This window comes from Brassica napus, unplaced genomic scaffold (assembly GCF_020379485.1).
Source record: "Brassica napus cultivar Da-Ae unplaced genomic scaffold, Da-Ae ScsIHWf_268;HRSCAF=444, whole genome shotgun sequence".
Classification (NCBI taxonomy): domain Eukaryota; kingdom Viridiplantae; phylum Streptophyta; class Magnoliopsida; order Brassicales; family Brassicaceae; genus Brassica; species Brassica napus.
This window is the reverse complement of record NW_026015975.1, coordinates 1-24,710: the sequence shown is the minus strand read 5'-3', so window position 1 is coordinate 24,710 and position 24,710 is coordinate 1. Positions and strand designations below refer to the sequence as shown.

The following is a 24,710-nucleotide window of genomic DNA, read 5'->3' as shown; positions in this document are numbered from 1 at the left end:
GATCGAATCTCAGAGCAAGGATCTGAAGGTGGTAGCGGGAGAAGCTAGTCGAAATGCTGAGAAAGAACGTCGAGCAGACTTCTTCAATCAACCTTGGTAAGCTCATTATCTATGTTCTCTCTGTTTTTGTCTGATAACTTCACTCGCTACTAGAGTTGTGAAAGTGTAGGAACTTCACTGATTGATTGATGATATGTTTATGAATCATGAAATGTTGCAGGGTTGAAGATGCAGTTATACGTTACTTGAACCGGAAGCCAGCAGCTGGGAACGAAGGACCAGGGACCTGGTGAGTATCTTGCAGGTACCTTACCATCAAGTCTAAAGAAAAAAAATGGTAGGAGCAATCTGGTTTATTTGTAATTTCATGTATGATGAAACCTTAGTACTTCATAATTTAGCTTTGATTTGTAGCTACTTTGGTTGATTCTTAATTATACTTTTGATAATAAGCCGAACGATATATATAATCTTATCATACCGTTGTGTTTGCATGATAAAACAAACATAACTCAAGTAACTAAAAGTGTGTTTGTGCTTAAGCGCTGGTCAATAAGGAAACTAAATATGGCTGGTCTGAACAATATAAATTAGCCTAGCCATGCTTATAAATAGTTTTCTTATTTGTGGTTGAAACTTGAAATGATCAAACATAGAAACGTCTTCACTTGCAGCACGCTAACGTTAGTTGATCATTTTTGTGTGTGGAAAATAACACTTGAACGATCTGCAATTTGAATATTCATTTGTTCAAGAGTCTCTAGTATCATAAAAAAAGGAGAACTAGTGCTGTCAGTTCTGATATGATAAAAGTTAAATCATCATACACCAAAAAGAAAGCAGTGCTGAAAATAATCAAAACTGGTTATATACTTATATTAAATGTTTATTTGAAAAATATCTGCTTCAATCTAAGAACCGTTGAGTTAAAGTTGAACGAACTAAATTAGAACAGGGTGTATACGCTGAATTCAAGGATCAGTCAAAAGTCATTATCATATTAGAATGGAACAAGATCACTTTTTTCAAACTCATCTTTTGGATTAGTCTATCCTTTTGTGTTTAACGACAATAATATTAGTTACAATCATTAACATTTAATCAAAATAAAATTATTCCATGCAGATGACTGACCTAATGAGGTTTGTTTAAATGTCACTCTCAATAAAACCCCATAACTCGAGAAATGTCCTCGCTTAAGTAAAAGCTTAGAAGATGGCAGTTGTAAAATGCTGTCATTCATCTGTGAATGTGACCTTTGTCATTAACACACACACAAAAACACTTTATTCTACAAAAGCGGCTATACATATATCTGGTGGCATATCAGAGTGTTGTGGTCCTTTATATCCAAGAGGGACCGTATAGAGAGGATGTATACTGGTAGTGATTCAAGAAAACCCATGATGTTGTCGTTCTTAGTGGGGATGTTGTTCTTTTGCATGGTGACCGAGTCAAATGCTCAATTGTCAGAGAACTTCTACGCCTCGACATGTCCTAACGTGGAACTCATCGTTAGACAGGCGGTTACAACGAAGTACCAACAAACACCCATCACGGCTCCAGGAACATTACGGATGTTCTTTCACGACTGTTTCGTTGATGTATGTACGCTTTGTTGTGATCTTGAAGCTTTTTTAGTATTGTTATTCTTGTTTTCATGTGGTTGGTGACTGTATAGGGATGTGATGCTTCTGTGTTAATAGCATCTGACAACGGAGACGCGGAGAAGGATGCTCATGACAATATATCTCTCGCCGGAGACGGATTCGACACCGTGGCTAAGGCTAAACTCGCTGTGGAAGCTCAATGCCCTGGCCTTGTCTCATGTGCTGATATTCTGGCTCTGGCCGCCAGGGACGTGGTTGTCCTCGTAAGTCAACCCTCATCATTGTCTCTTCTTCTGATTCACCGAAAGTGAATGATCACTAGCCATGAAAATATGGTTTTCTTTTAAATGATGGGCATTTTCTTTTTCTTCTAATTTTTTTCAAAAACAAACTCTATTAAAATCGCACTCTTGTAAAAAACTTTTGTTGGATAAATTTAAAATTCATTCAAAAAATGATCACTAACCATGAAAACATGGTTTTATTTAGATGATGATGGGTATGTTCACTTTCTTTTTCTTCTAACTTTCTCAAAAACAAACTATATTAAAATCGGGAATTACCTGGCCTAAAAAGAAATTTCGTGGAATAAATTTAACATTCATTCGAAAAAAAGTACCAGTAACTATGTTATATTGTTAGGCTGGAGGTCCAGGGTTTAAGGTGGAGCTAGGGAGACGAGACGGACTCGTGTCACATGCCTCTAGCGTAGACGGGAAGTTACCAGGACCAGAGCTAGACGTAACCGGTCTAGTCAATCTATTCGCTAATAACGGTCTATCAATAACCGACATGATTGCTCTCTCAGGCGCACACACTATAGGATTCTCTCACTGCGACCGTTTCGCTCACCGTCTCTACAACTTCTCAGCCCTCATGCCCGTAGACCCCACGTTAGATCCGGCCTACGCACAACAGCTGATGCAAACCTGCCCTCGAGTCGGGTCGGATCCCAACTCTGTCTCAAACCTTGACGCCACCACCCCTGATGTTTTCGACAACGCCTACTTCCTGAACCTCGTAGCAAGGAAAGGACTCTTCACCTCCGACCAAGTTCTGTTTAACGACTTCAGGTCTCAGGCAGCGGTGGTCAGGTTTGCAAACAACGCTGAAGAGTTCAACAACGCTTTCACCTCAGCTATGAGGAAACTCGGCCGCGTTGGAGTTAAAGTTGGGAACCGAGGAGAGATTAGAAAAGATTGTGCTGCTTTTAACTAACTTTATATATTAAAATGTCATAATCCACAAAGGAACATCTATTCTAAAAACCTTTTATGTAAAATCTACCAATCATAGATGTGTGCCGTGGATATAAATCCAAGAAACGTAACAAACAAAACCGACAATAAAAACAACAACAACAACAAAAAAATAGATACAGAACAAAAACTTCTGTATCGGCAAGACAAAACCAATGAATAAGAAGCCAAAAGGAACAGATTAAGCGCGGGTCTTGGCATAGAGATGAGTGTAGACAGACTTGGTACGACGCACGAGAATCATACTCGAGATGCAAGCGACGATGCAGAAGCCAGACATTATAAGCGACGTCAAGAAGTAACATATTGAACCTTCGCATTTAAGGACGTCATCCGGATTAAAAACAGACCCGTGTGCTTGTCTTTCAGCTTCCATGTCGTATATGCTGCTCGCAATCATACCCGAGAAGACGAAGGACCCGACCGGGAGGGCCAGCGTCAAGAAGTTGTATAGAGCTCCAAACTTTTTAAGACCAAAGAGCTCAGAGGCGGTGGCTGGGACAATAGCCCAGTGAGCACCGTACCCGAGTCCAATCAAGAGAGTGCCAATGTACATAGCTCCAGGCCATCCGAAGGCAAAACAAACATGTCCCACGGCCATTACTATTTGAGCCACGGCCATTGCTACAGGCCTTGGGTACGCATAGTCCCTTCACATTTTCAGAAACAAAGCACAATAAACAGAGATGTAAATAAATAAATAAACAGATGTAAATTAGCAGAATCACAACAAATAATGATGTCTCGAAAATTATATTCCCATGTTCAAAATAAATAATATTAACAGTATATTTAACTGAAACTAGGAGTTTCCTGCCCCATAAGCAGTAATAATAGTTTAAAATTTTTGTAGCTATGTTCAAAATAAATAATATTAACAGTATATTTAACTAAAATAATTTTAAAATTTAATAACTCTATTTATATATATTTGATTATTTAAAAAATAAAAAATTAAGCATTAAATTTAGTCGAATATCTAAAAATTTAAAGTTTTAGACCATAATTTATATATTTATTGTTTCTAAATTGACCCCTTTTTATTTTATTTTCAGACCGTTCCACTTAAACATTGCTTAGATTGACAACAAACCTGACAACGAGCTCAGAGAAATAACCACCGGAGATACGTCCAAGGAAGTTCCAAATGCTAATCATAGACACAAAGACGTGAGTGTTGTCATAACCAAGAGACTGACTCATCTGACCAAGATTGTCTATTACAGTCAAACCGGAACCACCACCGAGCAGAAGCGAGAAGAAAATCAGCCAGAAGTCTGCCTTCACTAGTGCCTGCATTAGAGTAAAATCTTCACCTCTGTGCGGCCCTCTCCTTCCCTTCACCCGGACTGCTCCCTCCGCAGCTGCCTGCATTGCATTTAGAGGTGGATACAGATCAAATACTATCATTTTTTTTGGTATTTGTGATTACAAAACCGGATATCAGCTTCTTACAAACTTTAGTATTTATGATTTGCTTTGTTTTTAATAGATATTGATTTTTATTTTAATTTTTGCTCAGCAAGATATCCGAACTTTTTCGAATTGAATAGAAACGAGTAACAAATCGAATCAAATTTAATGGATAAATTGGCCATCCGTACCTGCATTAGCTGTGCTTGCAAATGAGCAATTCTCTTATGCCTCTCTGACGCAGGAAGCAAATCCACATCTCTTGGTTTCTCATCTTCCACTTCACTCAGGATCAAGTCAGGTGTCCTTAGTCCAGGATCTTGGTCTTCTTCCCGTTTAGGCACAAGTGGTTCCTCGACCGTATCAACGGGACCGTTTGAATCACTGAAGAAACTCGTCATGATTGGGACCAAGACCGGTGCAAGAAGAATGAAAAACAACACAACGGTGAACGCGGTGACGACGTTGAGGCTAACAACGGCGAGATCTTCGATAAGCATAACGGCCATGAGATAAACAGCCAGGAGAATGCAGACGCCGTAGATGAAAGTAAAGCTAAATCCATCTGTTGGACGGATCTGCCTGTGGCCGCCAACGGGTCTGATGAAGAACATTAGTGTAATAACGACAACCGCAGGGGCAACGGCGACCATGAAAATGAGAGAAGCCGGGTCGGGAGAGTTGATGACTGTGTATATCTGAGAGAGCATGGCGCCGCCTAGGCCAGCGAATCCTTTGAGGATGCCCACCACTGGACCTCGGCTCTTGGGGAAGTTTTGAACACCAGAGACTAGTGACGCCGTGTTGAAGTAGGTTTCTCCGTTGTTCCCAACGAATATGAGAATACACATCTGAAAAATACAAAAAAAAAAAAAAAGTTACTTCAGCACAGCATACTAGGAAAAGTCAATAGCTTAACCAGAAACAGAGCAATTGCAAAGAAAGCAGAACAAGAGATGAGAAAGTAAAAAAGAGTGAAACTTTCATGGATTTGACAGTGACTTATGAGTAACCAAACAACCTTAAAAGCATATACTTTCCGAGATTCTCTCACACAATAGTTGAATTAATAGAAAGTCTCCAACGTTTTCACCCAATCAAAAACATAAACAGATGAATTAATAAGATTGAAACTCACAGCCCATAGAGGAAGAATCGGAGCACGGCCAGTGACGATAAGCCAAACCCATCCGTAACCAACGAGGTTCTGAACAGCGCCGACGAGAAGAGCAGCCCAGAGAGGCAGCATCTCCGAGAGATACCCTGCGATGAAGCCGACACTGTCGCCAAGATCCTTCGCCACTCCGAGCCTGGCGAGCTCCTTCTGGTTGTAGTTAAGGGAGCTTTTGATTACCGGAGAAATGCTTCCGAACAAGTAACCGATACCGGCGCAAGACTGTATCCACATGGCAGCAACGAAGACAAGCCATCGGTTGTTTATGAAAGATACGAACTTTTCTCGCGTTGTTGACGCCATTGAAGAAGAATCAGAGATCAAAAGGACAGATCGGTGAAAAAAAAGGTTTTTTTTTTTTTTGGGGTGTCTGATTGTCTATTTGTATGTCTTTTTTATCGCTTTATAAGATTTAAATTATAAAAAGACAACCAGACATTGAGACATACTGTAAGAAGGGGATCGTAAAGACTGTAGATAGATCACGCCAACAAAGCTAAGTGATTAAGTTTGTTGATTAGTAGTAAATAATATGATTAAAACTTATTAAGTACATAGATCTACTAATTAAGGAAGAAGACGTGTACACATTGTATAACAAAAGGCTCGATGATTTTTATGAACAGTCCATGTAAGATTTGTTGGGTGATTTGGTCCCGTTAACTCTTCAATGCCCAAGTGCGTGTCTGCCATCTTGCACTTGCACTTGCAGTCTTTTTTAAATTAAGAGTGATTATACTATTTGTTTGATTCTCATGTGTCTTTGGTGGATATTTTTATAAAAAAATACTATAATTAACGATTATTGAATACAGTAATTTGAAATGATGAAAGCTAGCATTAGCGAATGCTTGAAAAGTAATTGCTTTAACGTCATTGTCAGTACCAATAAGTTGAATTGAATCTTTATCGCAATCATTTTTTTCTGGCTGGGATCAGAGGTCGTAAGAAACGAAATAAAAGTGAGAAAATATGAAAGTACGGTGCTCCTCCTATCAATGATCCGTAAATATCTGCTACATTTATGGAGGAATACATCGTCTCACTATTTTAAAAATCAATCAGAAGAATATATAAATTGTATGACATGGTGTGACCTGTGTCATTATCAAATTAAAAATCATATGTTACCCTTTTCGTTCTATACTATTGTCTAAGGTTATAGACGAGTAAAAAGTTACGTTGTAACCGACGGGAGCTGTTAGTTTGGTGGTAGCCGTCGTAAAAATGCTGTAAAAAAAACTTAATTTTGTAAAAAACTTAATTTGTTTGGTTCAAAAAAACTTAATTTTGTTATGAAATAACTTATAATTTATAGTATCGAAAAATTTAAATAAGGGCGAAATATTTTCCCCGCAGAAAGAAGATATACGATAAATATGCAAGAGAGAATATTTACTATGAAGAGGGAGAATAGAGATGAGATGTAATGATTCTTTGTTTATAAACTCTTCTTCTTGTTTTTGGTGTACAAGAGAGTGAGATGAGTGATGGTATTTATAGTGAGCAACAATACATAAAATAACAAAGATGATGCTTGATTTGGTAAATGAATGGGTGATCATAGTGCTTGGTGAGTAGATGATCATAGTGCTTGGTGAGTAAATGATCATAGTGCTTGAGTTGGTAAAGGAGTGGAGGATCATTTCAAAGTTTATCTTATAACATTCCCCCTTGATTATCCATCTTGTATTAAATTAAGTTTCGTAACACTCCCCTTTGGGGACCGGTGTCACTCTCCGCTCTCGCTTAACGTCTTTGTTGCCTCGTTAAAATCCTTTCTAGGAAAACCCAATGAGAAAAACCATAGTTAGGTAAAAAGAGTACAACTACGTAAGCTCCCCCTCGATTGAGCAGTCATAGATCCTTCTGATGACGTATTCCAATGTTATGGACATTTTTTCTGAATACCGAAGTAGGGAGTGATTTTGTGAAGAGGTCGGCTGCATTGTCGCATGATCGAACATATCTTACTTCAATCTCTTTATTCTTCTCGAGCTCTTGAGTATATGAGAAGAACTTCGGAGGTATATGTTTGGTTCTATCGCTTTTGATATATCCTTCCTTCGTTTGAGCAACACATGCCGCGTTATCTTCATATAGAATAGTTGGCCCCGTACTTTTGTCAATCCCACTACTTGAACAAATGTGTTGGCTTATAGATCTTAGCCATACACATTCTTTACTTGCTTCATGGAGTGCGATGATCTCAGCATGATTTGAAGAGGTAGCCACAAGCGTTTGTTTCTGAGAACGCCAAGATATAGCAGTGCCTCCGATCGTAAAAACATATCCTGTTTGCGATCGGGCTTTGTGTGGATCTGAAAGATATCCTGCATCTGCAAAACCAACCATTTGACCATTTGAATCTTTAGGGTAAAATAAGCCTAAATCAATAGTCCCTTGTAGGTAACGAAAGACATGTTTAATTTCATTCCAATGTCTTCGTGTTGGAGATGAGCTAAATCTTGCTAGAAGATTAACAGTGAATGATATATCAGGCCGTGTACAATTTGCAAGGTACATCAACGCTCCAATTGCACTTAGATATGGTACTTCCGGACCAAGTATCTCTTCTTTTTCCTCAGGTGGTCGAAATGGATCACTTTCAATGTTAAGTGATCTAACGACCATCGGGGTGCTAAGAGGAGTTGATTTATCCATGTTAAATCGTTTCAACACTCTTTTAGTGTATGTGGATTGATGCACAAATATACCATTTTGTGAATGTTCTATTTGTAGGCCAAGACAATACTGTGTTTGTCCAAGATCTTTCATCTCAAATTCTCCTTTGAGATAGTCTGATGCCTTTTGTATTTCTTTTTGAGTTCCAATAATATTTAGATCATCAACATATACCGCGATTATCACAAATCCGGATGTTGTTTTCTTGATGAAAACACATGGGCATATAGGATCATTCACATATCCTTCTTTTGTTAAATGTTCACTGAGACGATTGTACCACATACGTCCAGATTGTTTTAACCCATATAATGATCTTTGCAATTTTATTGCACATAACTCTTTAGGTTTGGAACTTAATGCTTCTGGCATTTTAAATCCATCAGGGATTTTCATGTAGATATTAGTATCTAATGATCCGTATAGATAAGCTGTAACAACATCCATGAGACGCATCTCAAAATTTTTATCAGCGGCTAGACTCATCAGGAATCTAAATGTGATCGCATCCATTACAGGAGAATATGTTTCCTCATAATCAATACCAGGTCTTTGAGAAAATCCTTGGGCTACAAGGCGAGCTTTATACCTTGTAATCTCATTTTTCTCATTTCGTTTTCGAACGAAAATCCATCTGTACCCAACTGGTCTCACATCTTCAGGTGTGAGTACAATAGATCCAAACACTTTTCGTTTGTTAAGCGAATCAAGTTCGATTTGTATTGCTTCTTTCCATTTATTCCAATCATGTCTCTTTTGACATTCATATATGGATTTCGGTTCTGGATCATCGGTATCTTCATTTACCTCACTTGACACGATATATGAGAAAATATCATCAAGGTCATTTTGTTCATTTCTATTCCATATCCTTTTATTATGGATGTAATTAATAGAAATCTCATGATTATTTTTCGATTCATGATGCTCTGATTCATCAGAGTCCTTATCATTTATTTCTTCCAAAATATTTTCTGCTATTTTGGGTGCATCATATATTTCAGCTTTCTTCTGTTTCCTAGGATTCTTATCCTTAGAACCAGCAGGTCTACCACGCTTCAGGCGTGTTTTTGGCTCTCGTGTGTCATCCTCCTTTTCTTGTTCATTTGGCATTTTGATACGAGCAGGAGCATTTGCAGCTGGTATATGAGATTTAGTTACCGTCTTGGTATCTGCAAATGCATCAGGTAGCTGGTTAGCTATACTCTGTAAATGCATAATTCGTCGAACTTCTAGTTCTGACTCTTTAGTAGGAGGATCAAGATATAACAATGATGGTACACTCCATTTTATATCACTTCCAACATTTTTGTTTTCTCCCCTAGAACTGGGAATACATTTTCGTCAAAATGACAATCAGCAAAACGTGCTGTAAAGACGTCACCAGTCTGTGGTTCTAGGTATCTTATAATTGATGGAGAATCACAACCAACATATATTCCCAACCTTCTTTGTGGTCCCATCTTTGTTCGTTGTGGTGGTGCTACAGGCACATATACCGCACAACCAAAGATTCTAAAGTGGGAAATGTTTGGTTCTCGACCAAACGCTAACTGTAGTGGGGAATACTTATGGTATGCACTCGGTCTGATCCGAATGAGTGCTTCTGCATGCAAAATGGCATGTCCCCATACAGAGGTTGGAAGTTTTGATCTCATGATCAATGGTCTTGCAATCAATTGCAGACGCTTAATTAAAGATTCAGCCAAACCATTTTGCGTATGAACATGAGCAACCGAATGTTCAACTTCAATTCCCATTACCATACAATAGTCATTGAATGCTTGGGATGTGAATTCACCAGCGTTGTCTAGTCTAACTCTTTTAATAGTATAATCAGGAAACTGTGCTCGCAGTTTGATTATCTGAGTTAGAAATCTCGCAAATGCCACATTTCGAGATGATAATAGACAAACGTGTGACCATCTACTGGATGCGTCAATTAATACCATAAAATAGTGGAATGGTCCACATGGTGGATGTATCGGTCCACATATATCACCTTGAATTCTTTCAAGGAACTTTGGTGATTCTTTATCGATTTTGGTTGGCGATGGCCTTACGATCAATTTTCCTAGAGAACATGCAACACATGTCATTTTATTCCCTTGAGAAATCTCCTGGATTTTCAATGGATGACCATGTGAACTTTCTATGATTTTACGCATCATTGTAGTGCCTGGGTGGCCAAGGCGATCATGCCATAACGTGAACTCTTCTGGGTTCCGTTTTACTACAAGATTTGATTCGATCTCATCGATATAAGTATGATGTAATCCCGAAGGAAGTTCTGGAAACTTTTCCAATATGTGTTTTCTGCCACATTTTTCAGAAATTACATACATGTATTTCTTTCCATCCTCAGTTGCAGACTGAGTATCATATCCGTGAAGATATATGTCTTTAAAACTCAACAAATTCCTTTTAGAACTCGGAGAATATAAAGCATTATTTATGGAAAATTTTGTTCCATTTGGAAAGTAAATTTTGCTTTACCAGTTCCTTCAATCACGTCTGCAGGACCTGATATTGTATTGACGACAATTCTTGTCGGTTTTATATCAGAGAAATATCTCTTTTGTCTCAGAATAGTGTGCGTTGTTCCACTATCTGGTATGCATATTTCACGAATCCGTTTCTTGGATTTTGCTCCATTAGTATTTTGATCCATTTCTGAAATTATCATAAACATTAAATAAAAGTGAAACGTGAAATTTATTCATTGATTATATAAAGAAAACACACAATAATTATACATATATTGTTGTTAAAATAACATTATTCTTTAAAAAAACATAATTATTATACATTACAAATGAGGACTATTCAGCAGTCTTATTAGAAACATTTTCGTACTCTTCAAGAGTATTCTAGTCCAGCTCATTTGCGAAATCAGAGGATTCAAGGTATGAGGTCCCTTCAACGTTTTCCGTGAGGTTCACCTCTTTAGCCTTTCCTTTTATGGATTCTTGATATAACTTGCACAAATGTGGGGGAGTACGACAGGTACGGGACCAATGTCCTTTACATCCACATCTGTAACATACAGTCTCACTTTTCTTTGTGGTATCCTCTTCGGTTTCTTTGCCTTTATGAGGTTGTTCAGATCTAACCCATTTGTTAGATCTAATACTTTTAGGATAGTAAGGCTTTCCACGTTTGTTGTTGAAACGCCGACCACGACCTCGGTTGGTATGGTTTCTCCTTCCCGAATATTCTACCGCCGTAGCATTCACTTCGGGAAATGCCTTGGCTCCCGTAGGTCGGGAATTATGGTTTTTGATTAGTAACTCATCGTTCTTTTCAGCCAACATGAGTGTTACCATCAATTCAGAAAATTTGGTGTACCCACATTTTCTGTAAATTCGGGATAAGACGTTGTGTTCTTTGTGGAAGGTATTGTATGTCTTGTCAAGCATTTCTGCTTCGGTGACAGGGTTACCACAATATTTTAATTGTGCAACTATCCTCAAGATAGTGGAATTGTAATCTCTAACCCTTTGGAAATCCTGAAACCTCAGGGTTTTCCACTCTTCAAGAGCGTGAGGGAGATTGATTTCCTTTTGATTATCGAATCTGTCTTTCAAGGCTTGCCATAGTACAGCTGGGTCCTCAACGTCTCCATAGTCGTGAGTTAGATTCTCATCTAAGTGCTTCTTCAGGAAGATTATCGCCTCGGCTATATGCTCGGGTGGCGATTTGTTACCGACTTTTATAGCTTCAGATATCTTTTTTATTACAAGATAAGGTTTCACATTTGTGACCCATCTGACATAGTTTTCGCCGGTTACTTTTAGAGCCGGGAACTGGAGTTTCTCGATGTTTGCCATTTGTATTTCTAAAACACAAAATAGTAATTTTATTAGAACTTCATAATTTAAAAACCGTTTACATTAACCATACAAGCAATTACAAGGAGAAACGATGTAAATAAAAGTAAACCGATATTCATCTTAAATTCACCCGGAGTAAATTCTCCAACGAATAAACCATAAATAGAAACACAAATAAAAATGGCACATAAAAACAAAAGTGCGCGAATCATCTTTCTTGAAATGAAAAATCGGAGGAGAGCGATTTGAAATTTTTGAGAGAAGATGAAATGTTTTGGATGATGAAATGGAGTGAAAATGAGTTGTATTTATAGATGAAAATTACTGTTCATGACCGTTGGAGAAAGGAGAAAAATTTTCTTTGTGACCGTTGGGTTAAATCGAGTGCACCAAAAATTAGTCTGAAAATATCGTATTAAACGGTCAATCAAATCTATAAAATTTCATAAAAGTGAAAAATTATGACAATGAAATATTTATGTTATATGACAACAAATCATGCGACGGCTCAGCCGATCAATGCAGAATAATAAATAAATTATACGGCGGCTCGGCCGACCAATTAATAATAAACAGAATATAAGGCGGCTCAGCCGACCAATAAATAATAAACAGGATATAAGGCGGCTCGGCCGACCAATAAATAAATTAAATTACTAGCAAATAATATAGGCAGTATTCCGGCCATTATAACATGATATAAATAATAGTAGAGGCGGTATACCGACCATTATAACAGTGTATAAATGATACAAATAAATTTTACCGAATCGCAGAGTGATCGTGCTGATAACGTGTTATGAAATAACTTATAATTTATAGTATCGAAAAATTTAAATAAGGGCGAAATATTTTCCCCGCAGAAAGAAGATATATGATAAATATGCAAGAGAGAATATTTACTATGAAGAGGGAGAATAGAGATGAGATGTAATGATTCTTTGTTTATAAACTCTTCTTCTTGTCTTTGGTGTACAAAAGAGTGAGATGAGTGATGGTATTTATAGTGAGCAACAATACATAAAATAACAAAGATGGTGCTTGATTTGGTAAATGAGTGGGTGATCATAGTGCTTGGTGAGTAGATGATCATAGTGCTTGGTGAGTAGATGATCATAGTGCTTGAGTTGGTAAAAGAGTGGAGGATCATTTCAAAGTTTATCTTATAACAAATTTGTATATAATGTCTATACAAAACACAACTTGCATGCATGACCTTTTTTTTTGCCAGTGGCTTTTATGTACATGAACGCAACTTTTTTTTTTGAAAATTACATCAACGCAACTTGCATGCATGTGTAAGAGCATCTGCATCAATGAACTTTGAGTGGGGTTCATAATTTTAATTTTTTATTATTATTTTTTTACTTTTCCGTTTGATTTTAAAAAAAAAAAATTAAGCAGACCAATCGCGGACCACCACGTAGCGTGGGGCCCGCAATACAGTGATGAACCAGGTTCATCCCACTAAACCTGTAGGAGCTGAGCTCACGAAAAAGAAAATATTTTAATATATTTTTTTTTGGAAAAAGTGTGAACTTCATTGAAGGTCGAATGCAGATGGTCTGATGTCCTATTTGCAACAGAACACGAGTGTGTTCAAGTAATGAATATTATTGGTTTATTTGGTCATACACTTGTACGTTTTCTTGTCAAGAATCGCATTTGCAAATCAATTATTCGGTGAAGAGTCGTTTTCACGTGTATTTATATGAAAGAAATATGTATATATTTAGATTAGTCCAATATGTTATTGAATATTCGTCGCAACAAATAAAATAAACACGTTCGTTTAACTTGCGTAATAAAATACATATATGAGCGGCTCGACCCTAATATGGATAAGTTATCAATTTTTATGGACAAGAATTGATTGTATCATGGCCCTGTTCGTTACTGAATAGGTGCGGCAGCGACCAGAAAATTAACACTAATGAAGAGCGAAGTAGCTATGGTGGAACAGAAATAGTCGCTGGAAGTGATCTCCGGATAACTCCGTGACGTCTTTTATGGACGCCAATTTTTTCAGCGACGTCTCTTGTTTGTAATAGATCTGTCGCTGCGACACTAAATAGCTCCGTCACCCACGTTTCGCTCCATTAATTAATAGAATCACTGTTATATTTTCTGTCGCTGCGGCAGCGGTTCTGAAACGAACAGGGCCCATCTATATTTTTTTCTGGCATATAATGTCGACTCCTAGAAATTCGAACAACTTATCCATTTGATGTTGTGTCCAAATGAACTAGGAGTAACCGCTATTTCTATAGTAAAAACTAATTTTCTAGACATTTATAGAAATATACTTACGATGAATTCATTGATAAAGACAGAAACTCAGTGCTCAAAGGCCAAATGTCTCTTGCAATAAAAGAAAAAGAGACAAAGTGTCTCTTCTAACAAACAGAAAAAAACAAGAGATACTACATACCCACGAGATCGAATCAGATTCTTAGCATACCCAACAATCAATATATGGTGTGACAATAGTATAATTTTATAGTTTTGATACTGCAGAGAATGGTTCTTTTCTTCACCTTGCAAACTTCTAAATTCGTTCGGTTGATCAAGCTTATGTTTCATTACAATCTCTCATTCTTCGCACAAGCATCCTATAAAACAACGTACATACACTAGCTATAGCCCGTAGCTTTTACAACGAACTCTTGAATTTACCATACATATTAACCGGATTGTTTTAAGATACCGAGACGATGGCGTTGAACTGGGGACCAGTGTTAATGTCGGTGATTCTGTTCATCATATTGACGCCCGGAGTACTGTTCCAGCTTCCTGGGAAGACCAAAGCGGTTGAGTTTGGCGGATTTCAGACAAGCGGCGCAGCTATAGTCATCCACACTCTTATCTTCTTTGCATGCATCACAGTCTCCCTTATCGCTCTTCATATCCACATATACGCTTCCTAATCAATTTAACATTGCCGTGTCCCTCAATGCTAGCTGCATCCTTAATTTTATATCCGAATCATCAGCTTTGATTTCTAATTCCCTTTAAGTGTTCTCTTCCTTGTTGTTTTATTAGTACCTTTTTTTGAACTACTATTAGTATTAGTACCTTCTACAATCATATGATTTCATTTTCTTATATATGAATCATCATGCATGGACGAGAACTGACAATTCTTTTCATAAATTAGAATCTAAATATATCTATGACTACGGATATTCCATTCTTCAAGGCTAATTAACAAAGTATTATAATATTAAGATATATAGTATTGACAAACTACTTGATGAAAATTGTTATTATGAAATGTTGAAAACAACATATGAATATATGATATATATCTTCATGGAGAAGCAATATATAAGTGAATTGATAAGTACCTCTCGCCACAAACTTGCGCTCAATCGGAACAAGTTATCGTCACGTCAAACATAGTAGATCATTATCAATTTGTTTTGTTATTTTTGAACTCAACATCACATCACCATTTCATCACTTAGTAAAGGTTTATATATTTTGATTGATTTAGAAATTTATGTAGTATTTATAAATTCAAGTAAAATATACAAATCCGGAAGTTTTCCTCGGATTTGAGTCTTTGTATTTTTAACAAAAAAATTCAAACAAATCTATTCAAATCCATTATAAAATCAAATTTATCAGTAAATCCTTACGATCGAATAACATTTAATTTGATATAAAATTTATGAATCATTAAACCAATAACATATTATTTTAATAGAGATTTGAAAATCATAAAACTAATAACACTAGATTTAGTTTGGATTTTCGAATCCATTAAAATACAACCATTGGCCCACTAAAGCTTTTAACGAAAAAAGAAAAGAAAATCGGCTGGTGATTTGGGCTTTTAATAATCTTAAAGGGTCCATATATTTGCAAAATGACGGCCCATAGAAAGAGGCGAATCACGAATTCACGATCAAGGAACGATTTCACCATAAACCCTCCTCTTAAAATCCCTAGCGTCCCCACTGGCCTGCGATCTTCGAATCTGATTCTTGGGAATCGAAATACTATAATGGGTTTGACGAATTTCATACTGACGGTGGCCGGAGTAGGCGCCGTTGTGATGCTACTGAAGGGCGACGTCAAGCAATCTGCCACCGTCTTGAGGCGCAACGTCAAGCACATCCGCAACTGGCTCGAAGAGGAATCTTCCGCCGCCTCCAAGTTAGCCATCTTTCTCTCGATCACGATTCTTTTTTTTTTTTTAATTTTACTTTCACGAAGTTGTTTGTTTAGGGATTATGATTTTGTAATTTTTTCTCAGCGAGCTTAGTGCGCTGATAGATTTCAGAGCAATCTTTGATTGAATTCGTATCCAAGTATTGTAAAAAGATAATTAGAACGAAACCGTAGTTTCTTTGGGTGACCAGTTTCTAAGATTTGGTAACTTGATAAATTAAGAAAAATTGATTAGTGTAGTAATGACTTGATGGTGACAGTGGTTTAAGTGTGCAAAAGAGGAGTGTGGTTCAGTGCTGGTTATTAGATAGCAACACAAAAGCAAAGTGAGTGAGTGTGTGAGTGGCTGATGAGTTTGATTGTGGGTTTTTTTTTTCAGGGCAGCTCAGTCAGCAAAACCAAAGGAAATTGAAACCAAGGTTCCGGAGAAGGATGTTCCAAAAGACAAGAATTAGTGTGTGTGTTGTGCTTTTCTGTATACATACACGAAGGTTTTTCTGTTTTGGTAAGAGTTGTGGATGTATGACTCCGGTTTCAACACTACTTAGCTGTGAATTTTTGTTTTGGTTGTCTGTCTCCATCTCTCACGTCTTAGCGTTTGAGCAATGTTGGAAGTGAATGAAACACAATAATATCCAATTATACCTCTTGTAACTGACATTTTTCCAAGGGATTTTTTTCTTGATATGTATCTGAAATTTGATTGAACATGTACTTATTTTGCAGCGGCAATTGCATATTCTCTTATAAAATAAAGCTTACAAAAGCCTGGCATGATAGTGGGCTTTTTGTTGTGAAGGCCCAACAATGCAGACTCTTAAAAGAAAATAAATTTGCCTGAAAAGCCCAAGGCTCTATTTCCTCCATCGCGTAGGAGGGTAAAAAAGTAACGAACACTCACCGGGACTGAGAATTTCCGCCAAATATTTTCCGATCATACCGGAGCTATTATATAGTGGACCATGTTACTTTCGACGGTTTCGAGCTTCGCGCCGGTCTTCCGTATCGGCGAACCACCAGCGTGCGCAGTTGGCTGGAAGCAAGCGTACGCCAATTACTCCTGAACTCCATAAATCTTCTTCACCGCATACTTTGATTTCTCTCACTGTTGGTTGGGTTTTTGTTAGGTTGAGATTTCGGAGGACGACGAAACGTAGTGTAATCTCTTGCGATTATTCATGCCTCGAGGTGGGTGAATGTCTTTTTCCACTATGATTCTTCTTTCTGTTTTCAGTGAATGTAGTTGATTCAGCTTAATATTTTTTATTTTCCTCTCTAAATCGTTTGGGTTTGTTATGAATTGCGTTTTGAAGGTTAGGGATATATGCTACCGTCCACCTGGAACAGAGTTGAATATTTTGAATGGTGTTAATCTTTCTCTCCGTGAGAAGAGGTTCTCTTTGCTTTTATCTCATTATTGCTTGTCTCTCTTTTGAGCTATTTAGCTTCTTTCTCTGCGTGTATAAGCATGCCTAACAAATAGTTTTGCGTTTCTATTCTTTCTCCAGCTTTGGCTTGATTTTTGGCAAGAGCGGGAGTGGAAAAACTACCCTTCTGCAGGTTCATTGTTTCACGATCATACACAGTTTTTAATCTTACAAATTTTGGATTTTTTTACCTTCTTGTCTTCTGCAGCTTCTTGCGGGGCTGAACAAACCAACATCAGGTTCCATTTGTATCCAAAGATATGGGGATGATGGCCAACCAAATGCGGATTCTGAGCTGTTTCCCACTGAAAAAGTTGGCATCGTTTTCCAGTTTCCAGAGAGGTACTAGTAGTCATTATTACCCTTTTGTTTGATCTTATCAGTGACAAGAAGATATTGATGTGTAGTTTTTTTTTTTTTTTTGTGCGGCAGATTCTTTGTGGCAGATAATGTGCTTGACGAAATTACTTTTGGTTGGCCAAGGCAAAAGGGTAGTTTGCAGTTAAAGGAGCGTCTGACTTCAAACCTCCAGCGAGCTTTTAATTGGGTATCCCACTCCTCCTGGTTCGGTCAATGGTCATATTGTGTCCAGTGATACTCTCTTATAGTTGCTTTCTTATTGAATTGTTAGGTTGGGTTAGACAGCATCCCACTTGATAAAGACCCCCAGTTACTAAGTGGAGGCTACAAGCGTCGGCTTGCACTAGCTATTCAATTGGTGCGACCAAAGGTTTTTTTAACGTATGCAAAATTGACCTGTTCTAAGTGGTCATGCTTTTTGTAGGTGCAAACTCCTGATTTATTGATTTTGGATGAGCCCCTCGCCGGTCTTGGTATGACGGATCCTGCTTCTTCTCTCTCTTGTGTGTTTTTGCTTGTCGTTCTTTACAGAATATGTTTCTTCTTTTCTCTTTGGTGTTCTCGCTGCATATGATCTTCATTTTTCTTTTCATTTGCATGAAAACCATGAACGGTTTCTCATACTATGTCATTTTTGATTTTCTCTGCAATCAGATTGGAAAGCACGCGCGGATGTTGCAAAGCTCTTGAAGCACCTGAAGAAGGAACTGACTTTACTTGTTGTAAGTCATGACCTAAGGTATGCTCAGTTTTTTCTTTCTCTTCGCTTCGGTGTTAATGATTTTGCACACTTTCTTTTATATTTTTTCTCATAAACATAGCGCCTTCTCTACACATGTACCTTGTTTGAGCTATTGTTATACAGTCGTCTCCCATATTTTCTTCTCTTTCAAGTATTAGTTATGGACCTTTTTAAGTAAAACAGTTTGAGCTCTTGTTAATGGGATTAATCCAATTTTTCTCCCTTAAACAATTGCTGCTACTGCTTTTCACCTCTCGTGCTTTTTGTATAAAATATTTCTGCAGAGAGTTAGCAACCTTGGTCGACCAGTCATGGAGAATGGAATCAGCTGGTGTTCTTGTTGCAGAGCGTCCACCAGTTTAGTTCGATATTCATTATTGCCGAAGGTCCATACCAGGTTCGGCTCGGATACTTTTGGTTATTCTGGTATTCTTGCAGAAAAGTGATATAGGATTTTACCCACGCATACATTTATTATTGTATGGAGTTTAGAGAGCCGCTCGTTCTTTTGTATAGGAGATAATGACATGTTACGGTTTATCAGTTGAGAGAGATACAATGTTTCTCTTATGAGATCAAAACGTATAACTGGATTTGAGTCAATGCGGACAACAATGATTTCTCTTCATTTTAGTTTGCCAAACCATGGATATGAGATATCTTGCTGCAATTATAAAACCCGGTGAATATTTATTATTACATAGAAGGGCATAACGAACATTCCCGCTAAGTTTTGAACACATTTTACATAATCACACCACACGATTCACACATGCATGAACTGACATAACACACTCGCACTTTTTAATTTGCGTTTCTTCTCATCCCTTACAGCTCCAACACGAAGTCTGCAAAGCAATGTTGGATTATTATCTGGTTCGACCACAAGCAGAAAACTAGTGCATGCCTAAATGGCATTGTATAAATTTTTTTTGTATAAGTAAAGATCCAGAATCACATTCTTGCTTTGAAATAAATGGGCTTATGAATATATCAGTAGTATGAAGGTGCACTTACAGTCTTCGTCTGTTTTGATCCAGTGTTCTCCTTTTCCAGATGAATGTGAATTTCTTAGCTCATATTGGATCCATCTTTTACTTGTCTTGTGACATGGTCTCACCTTCTCGGACATTAGTCCAGTAGAATTTGCTTTGCTGTTTTTTGGTTCTGTCATGCTGCTGTATATTTTGCTTTCCATTATGGAGTCTTCTGGATATACTTTCCTATGGAAAACTTGTGCTATCTGCACTTACAATAAATTCAAGTTTGTTAGAAGCAAGCTTTTCACTAGAGCTAATTCTGCAACAGTATTATAGAAGTGCTCTAGAAAATGCTTTCAACATGTTGTATATTTCAAGATGTTGCATGTATAGGCAGGCGTTTTAGAGAGCAGAGAAAAAAAAAATCATACCTTTTGGAACTTCTTCTTGGTGGAAGCTACTTCAGTTTTACCACTGTCAGGGCTCCTGGAGGATAGGTGAAGCTTTTTAAGTACCTTCTTCACAAAATGCTTTGCAGACTTGTGAGTTGAACTGGCTTTCTTCTTTTCCTCCTCATACTTGTTTTCTGAATGCTTATCTTGCACCTCTGTTGCCTGAAACAGTTCTCCAAGTGATGCCCGTTCCTTCTTCCCTGCAACCTTTGTTTCTGATGATTCGATTTGAGAGCCAAAAAGATACTCTTGGAGCGGAAACTTCATTGGCTGATCATCTTCTTCGGCATCTACTCCCTCAGCGGCCTCAATGGTAGATGCAATAGTATTAGTGTCGCTGTTCCTTCCTGATGGTTGGTTGTGCCCTTCTTTAGCTTCAGCCTCAAGGAACTTCTCCAATTCATTGCTAATGAGCTTCAGATCATTCTCTGTCACTTCTGCATTATCTGTTGCTGGTTCCCCAGATGACATGCCAAATGTTGGTGTTGCTGGTTCATCCAGAAATGTTTCTCCACCGAGGGTTCCAATGGCAAGAAAGCCATGAAAAAAATCACTGTTTCTCGCTTCACTGAGTCCTGCGAAGGAGCTTTCCTGTAACAGATTAAATTGTTTGCTGTATCTGGGGCCAGCACTTGCTCCAGCGTAAACATCTTGGCTTTCAAGGGACGGATGAGCTGAGAGGGGGAAAAGACTGTTACCTGAAAAGGATTCACATTTGAAGAGAAGAGTTGTTAATTTTCTTTCAAAAAAGTGATGACAGCTACTGAGGGAAAAAGATAATGCATTTGCGCAAATAATAGTGAAAGATGTCGATTTGTTGCAGTAGACGAGAGATCTGGTTTAGCTGCTCTCACTCACAAAATCAATGGCCAAGAAAAAGTTGGTGTCATGCAAATTGACGCCCATCACAATGATTTTACACACGAGCACATGACCCTACTCTTCTATCAGGTCAGTTGTTTAATTTTGTACTAATGGATGTTAAAGTAGTGAGACAATTAATGACTAGGCCCTAAAAATGCTTGCTAAGTCCTATTGCTATTCTCCTAGAATTCAACACGCTTCCTATTCTTGTTCCCACACATTTTGACAGGAAAATAAGCATTTAGAGAAGTACGGTTAAATTACCAGTTGTAGCATCTTTCAATAGCTCTTTGCTGTTCTCCCGTGACTTATGATGTATCCAGCCCCAAAACTGTTAGAAAAAGTAAGCATGGGTAAGTGTTGGCCACAAGTTAGTTGATATTTTTTGTAGATATGGAACGTACCTTCATTTTCGTTCTGACACACGATACTAGAGGAGAAAGTGACTTTTATAGAGAACCATGATTGCTTGAAAGCCCATGATAAAGCAGTGAGTTAGTTGCTATTGCTAACAGTACCTCAAGACTTTTAGGTTGATGACAGTGGAGACCAACACCAAGAAAGCTACAAAATTTTGGTTGGCCGTTCTCTTTCAAGATCACATCAAGAACAAGTTGGAGGCCCCTTACAGACATGAGGCTACTGTTGTGGTTACATGACACGGAATTGGAGTAGCTATCCGTAATTACAATCATCTATCATCTCAGGTATTACAATTTGATCTTGAATTGAGTTTCTATACATAAACGTTGTGGATTTTTGTGGCGTTCATGAGCCATCGATATTATATTAACGAGTCGTTTTGTTAATAAGATATACATAAATATTGGATGCAAAATGAATATTTCTATTGCTTTGTGTTTTGTAGAAATTCTTTGCTGCAAATTTCGATAAAAATTATCAAACCATCTCATGTATACGCTAGAAGGGAATATGCATTATGTTTGCAATTTAGATACATAGCCAACGTGACTGGATGGTATAAACTCTTCTGTGTTAGTCATAGAAGAACAGTAAACTTTGTTGTACACTGTGCTGCTTTCCAGAGAGATTTATTTAGTTTTTTATTTGAAAGAAGAATCAATGCTGGCTCCTTTTAAGAGTGATTGAAACTGCATTATGTTCAAATAGTTTCCAATGGAAAAAAGTACTGTTTCGTTCTGCTTTTGTAGATTTGGCCGTCTCTGACAAGAAGAAAAGGCATATATATATGACTACTGTTGTGCAGAAAAGTAAAGAAAGAGTGCTTTTTCCAGGAAGCCTATGGAAGCTCTGTGACAGAACAACAACGACTGCTTTTCGTACTAGTTGATTTAGACAAGTGAAGCCGTCCACGACATCAGGTACTGTATTTCTGCAGCAATGTTTAGTTTGCGTTGTAATATTACTATTGGTAATGTAATGGGATTTGTCGCCTTTATTAAATATATCCTATACTGGTTCCTTAGCCGTAGAAGCACATTGTTTTGGTAGATGCAAGTAGGAACTTGGTAGAAACTGAACCGTAAACACTTAGGCGTCTGTGTGGAAACCATAGGACAGTCAATGCAGATTAGATTAGAATTGATTTGATTAGATTAGCGGGAACAAAGACAAGGATGAGGGAACAAAATAAAAATGAGAAAGCAAAAGGGTGGTTAAGTAGGATTAAAAGAGGAAAGAAGCATCTGGGGGTGAAAAGATAGGAACAAACAGAAGTAGTTAGTATGAGGTATGGACCAATGTTCCAGAATTAAACAAACTTACAAATGCTAAGTTTTGCATCTCGAGTCACTTCCACTGCTCCCACTCCATTATATATATCTCTTTGAGAATGTGATGGACTTGTGTCAAAATTCACGTGGACACTTGATAAGCCGATTCTCTTCTTTGTCAGTTTCCCCAATCATATCTTCTTTGGTATAATATCCACAGTTTCACTTTCCTGTGTTCCATGTTGTTGATGATATACATAATAGAAAGATCAACAATAAAAAAAATAATCGCCTTTTCTATTATTTTTCTCTACTGTCTTCATCTGTAGTGGGTCATGACTCATGAGCCCCCTCCTACACCAATCTGTGAAGTTATCAAAAAAATTTGATTCTGATAGTGACTGCTAGGGAGAGTTTGCCATTCCTACGAGTAAATAAGTAAAACTTCTCCCTAGGTGTTCAATCCGGATATCGGTTCGGTTTAGGTTCGGTTTTTTTTCGGTTTTCGGTATTTCGGTTAAAAATATAACTATCATTCTAAATTCATATTTATTTGGTTCGGTTCGGTTGATATTACCGTCGGTTTTCGGTTTATTCGGTTTTTATACCAAAAAATATAATTATTTAGTTTGAGATCATATAAAATAAATTTTAGAGTCATATTATCAACACAGTCATTTATAAAAAATATATTACATGTTCAAATAAATGAACAAAAACGTAAAAATGCTTCTACCATCAAATAAAATCATCAAATCTATAATTAAAATCAGAACCTGAAATTTTGAAAATAAAAAAGAAACAAAACAGAAACATGAAAGAAAAGTTTTCCACTCTTCCATATTTAGTGTTCATTAAGGTCATGCTTTTTCGATTGAACATGAAACTCTGTTTGTTTATAGATAAGAAAAAAGTTGTGAAAATTTTCCATTAATTATTTTCCATCAAATTTATCATCTTCATATTAATTTAGTGAATACTAAAATAAAGCAAAAGATAAAAAAAGACTTAGAAAATAAGATGTCTGAATTGCGATGTATTGTTATTTAATTATAGTTCAAGTGTTTTACAAATATATAAGGTTCTTTATTACTATAACATTACGGTAATAGTTAACACAAATTTAACTTATATAACAAATAGATTTTCATGTATTGTTATAAAATAGATACATATTTACATGTTTCTACTTTTAATCGGTTTATTCGGTTTATTCGGTTTAATCGGTTATATACCAAACAATATCAAATCCTACAATTTTTATAAAATTTATATATTCGGGTTATATGATATCTACCAAAACCAAACTATATGTCTATTTCGGTTCGGTTCGGTTCGTTATGGTTCGGTTTTACCAATTGAACAGCCATACTTCTCCCTGTAATTTACACTTACCGATTTAATCTTATATGGGCCAAACATGGGCCACTATGAGTTAGAGTTCTAACTAATGGCTGGCTCACTAAGTAATATGACTAATATCTCCTCCTTCTCCTCTCCATTTGACAGCGACCGGAAATGGTGACGTCATCTGTCATGAGACCTGCGGCGGAGCTCGCGGTCAGGATCGGCCGTGAGCTCCTCAAAGTCTCCGCAACCTCTCGCTCACCTCGGACATGGAGTCATCGATGGAACAAACTCTTCACAGTCTCGGCTTTCGTCACTCAATAAGCCCTTCGCTCGTCTCTCGAGTCATCGACCCGTTCCTCCTCAAACCACCACTCCTTAGCACTCGGGTTCTTCAACTGGGCCGCCCAGCAGCCCGGTTACTCCACGACTCCATCTCTTACCACTCCATCTTCAAAACCCTCTCGCGCTCTCGACAGTTCTCGCCATGGACGCCCTCTTCAAACAGGTCAAAACTCAGAGAATCCTCCTCGATCCCTCCGTGTATCGCTCCCTCATCGACGCGCTTCTGTTGGGTAAGAAAGCTCAGAGCGCGTTTTGGGTTTTGGAAGAAGCTCTTTCGCGGGTCGGGGGGGCGGGTCACGATGTGGTCGTCTCAATTCACAGGATATGTGTGGCAGAAACCGTCTCTTGG

The 24,710-nt window shown here is 37.6% G+C and overlaps 6 protein-coding genes, 1 long non-coding RNA gene and 1 other non-coding gene across 9 annotated transcripts; 6 read left to right on the top strand and 2 right to left on the bottom strand.

Annotated features, from left to right (window-relative positions):
- On the top strand, positions 1–461 carry LOC106418462. Its single transcript, XR_007334490.1, has 2 exons — positions 1–96; positions 221–461. It is a non-coding gene; the product is annotated as an uncharacterized LOC106418462 (transcript).
- A 772-nt stretch (positions 462–1,233) lies between these two features.
- On the top strand, positions 1,234–2,892 carry LOC106418680 (peroxidase 55-like). The gene is made up of 3 exons (XM_013859424.3): positions 1,234–1,604; positions 1,682–1,873; positions 2,253–2,892. Exons 1-3 carry the CDS (start codon positions 1,374–1,376, stop codon positions 2,826–2,828), a joined length of 999 nt encoding a protein of 332 aa, XP_013714878.1. The 5' UTR covers positions 1,234–1,373; the 3' UTR covers positions 2,829–2,892.
- Positions 2,868–5,917, bottom strand: LOC106418679 (protein NUCLEAR FUSION DEFECTIVE 4-like). Its single transcript, XM_013859423.3, has 4 exons — positions 5,421–5,917; positions 4,474–5,133; positions 3,963–4,237; positions 2,868–3,519 (listed from the first exon to the last, which is right to left on the bottom strand). The coding sequence occupies exons 1-4, from the start codon at positions 5,757–5,759 to the stop codon at positions 3,051–3,053; spliced, it is 1,743 nt and encodes a 580-aa protein (XP_013714877.1). The 5' UTR covers positions 5,760–5,917; the 3' UTR covers positions 2,868–3,050.
- Positions 5,918–13,876: 7,959 nt separating this feature from the next.
- LOC106370589 lies at positions 13,877–15,769 on the top strand. Its single transcript, XM_048773861.1, has one exon. The coding sequence runs from the start codon at positions 14,689–14,691 to the stop codon at positions 14,899–14,901; it is 213 nt and encodes a 70-aa protein (XP_048629818.1). The 5' UTR covers positions 13,877–14,688; the 3' UTR covers positions 14,902–15,769.
- Positions 15,770–15,830: 61 nt separating this feature from the next.
- LOC106370591 lies at positions 15,831–16,860 on the top strand. The gene is made up of 2 exons (XM_048773860.1): positions 15,831–16,135; positions 16,530–16,860. Exons 1-2 carry the CDS (start codon positions 15,846–15,848, stop codon positions 16,603–16,605), a joined length of 366 nt encoding a protein of 121 aa, XP_048629817.1. The 5' UTR covers positions 15,831–15,845; the 3' UTR covers positions 16,606–16,860.
- Positions 16,861–16,988: 128 nt separating this feature from the next.
- LOC125601925 (ABC transporter I family member 11, chloroplastic-like) lies at positions 16,989–19,670 on the top strand. Its single transcript, XM_048773859.1, has 11 exons — positions 16,989–17,195; positions 17,278–17,338; positions 17,464–17,543; positions 17,659–17,710; positions 17,786–17,919; positions 18,010–18,124; positions 18,209–18,295; positions 18,362–18,410; positions 18,592–18,676; positions 18,964–19,076; positions 19,514–19,670. The coding sequence occupies exons 1-10, from the start codon at positions 17,113–17,115 to the stop codon at positions 19,040–19,042; spliced, it is 825 nt and encodes a 274-aa protein (XP_048629816.1). The 5' UTR covers positions 16,989–17,112; the 3' UTR covers positions 19,043–19,076; positions 19,514–19,670.
- Positions 19,283–21,463, bottom strand: LOC106416468 (protein LAZY 1). Of its 2 annotated transcripts, XM_013857359.3 has the most exons (5): positions 21,380–21,463; positions 21,240–21,306; positions 20,091–20,809; positions 19,697–19,922; positions 19,283–19,527 (listed from the first exon to the last, which is right to left on the bottom strand). In XM_013857359.3, exons 1-5 carry the CDS (start codon positions 21,383–21,385, stop codon positions 19,508–19,510), a joined length of 1,038 nt encoding a protein of 345 aa, XP_013712813.1. In that variant the 5' UTR covers positions 21,386–21,463; the 3' UTR covers positions 19,283–19,507. The 2 variants fall into 2 exon arrangements, with proteins under 2 accessions (XP_013712813.1, XP_048629815.1); XM_048773858.1 differs by having other exon boundaries at positions 19,328–19,922.
- Positions 20,804–22,395, top strand: LOC125601926. The gene is made up of 3 exons (XR_007334489.1): positions 20,804–21,062; positions 21,205–21,682; positions 22,148–22,395. It is a non-coding gene; the product is annotated as an uncharacterized LOC125601926 (long non-coding RNA).
- The last annotated feature ends 2,315 nt before the right edge of the window (positions 22,396–24,710 follow it).

What these genes read in the sequence shown, in the direction of transcription:
- LOC106370589 (XM_048773861.1), top strand. Translation starts at nt 14,689, where the DNA reads ATGGCGTTGAACTGGGGACCAGTGTTAATGTCGGTGATTCTGTTCATC.
- LOC106370591 (XM_048773860.1), top strand. Translation starts at nt 15,846, where the DNA reads ATGACGGCCCATAGAAAGAGGCGAATCACGAATTCACGATCAAGGAAC. An exon ending in GAATCTTCCGCCGCCTCCAA is followed by an intron (nt 16,136 to 16,529) that starts GTTAGCCATCTT and finishes TTTTTTTTTCAG; the next exon opens with GGCAGCTCAGTCAGCAAAAC.
- LOC125601925 (XM_048773859.1), top strand. Translation starts at nt 17,113, where the DNA reads ATGTTACTTTCGACGGTTTCGAGCTTCGCGCCGGTCTTCCGTATCGGC. An exon ending in GCGATTATTCATGCCTCGAG is followed by an intron (nt 17,339 to 17,463) that starts GTGGGTGAATGT and finishes TGCGTTTTGAAG; the next exon opens with GTTAGGGATATATGCTACCG. An exon ending in TGAGCCCCTCGCCGGTCTTG is followed by an intron (nt 18,411 to 18,591) that starts GTATGACGGATC and finishes CTCTGCAATCAG; the next exon opens with ATTGGAAAGCACGCGCGGAT.
- LOC106416468 (XM_048773858.1), bottom strand. An exon ending in ATTGAAAGATGCTACAACTG is followed by an intron (nt 20,810 to 21,239) that starts GTAATTTAACCG and finishes AATCCTTTTCAG; the next exon opens with GTAACAGTCTTTTCCCCCTC. An exon ending in CCAAGAAGAAGTTCCAAAAG is followed by an intron (nt 19,923 to 20,090) that starts GTATGATTTTTT and finishes TTGTAAGTGCAG; the next exon opens with ATAGCACAAGTTTTCCATAG.
- LOC106418679 (XM_013859423.3), bottom strand. Translation starts at nt 5,759, where the DNA reads ATGGCGTCAACAACGCGAGAAAAGTTCGTATCTTTCATAAACAACCGA. An exon ending in CGATTCTTCCTCTATGGGCT is followed by an intron (nt 5,134 to 5,420) that starts GTGAGTTTCAAT and finishes TGTATTTTTCAG; the next exon opens with ATGTGTATTCTCATATTCGT. An exon ending in TTCTCTGAGCTCGTTGTCAG is followed by an intron (nt 3,520 to 3,962) that starts GTTTGTTGTCAA and finishes GAAAATGTGAAG; the next exon opens with GGACTATGCGTACCCAAGGC.
- LOC106418680 (XM_013859424.3), top strand. Translation starts at nt 1,374, where the DNA reads ATGTATACTGGTAGTGATTCAAGAAAACCCATGATGTTGTCGTTCTTA. An exon ending in TTCACGACTGTTTCGTTGAT is followed by an intron (nt 1,605 to 1,681) that starts GTATGTACGCTT and finishes GTGACTGTATAG; the next exon opens with GGATGTGATGCTTCTGTGTT. An exon ending in CCAGGGACGTGGTTGTCCTC is followed by an intron (nt 1,874 to 2,252) that starts GTAAGTCAACCC and finishes TTATATTGTTAG; the next exon opens with GCTGGAGGTCCAGGGTTTAA.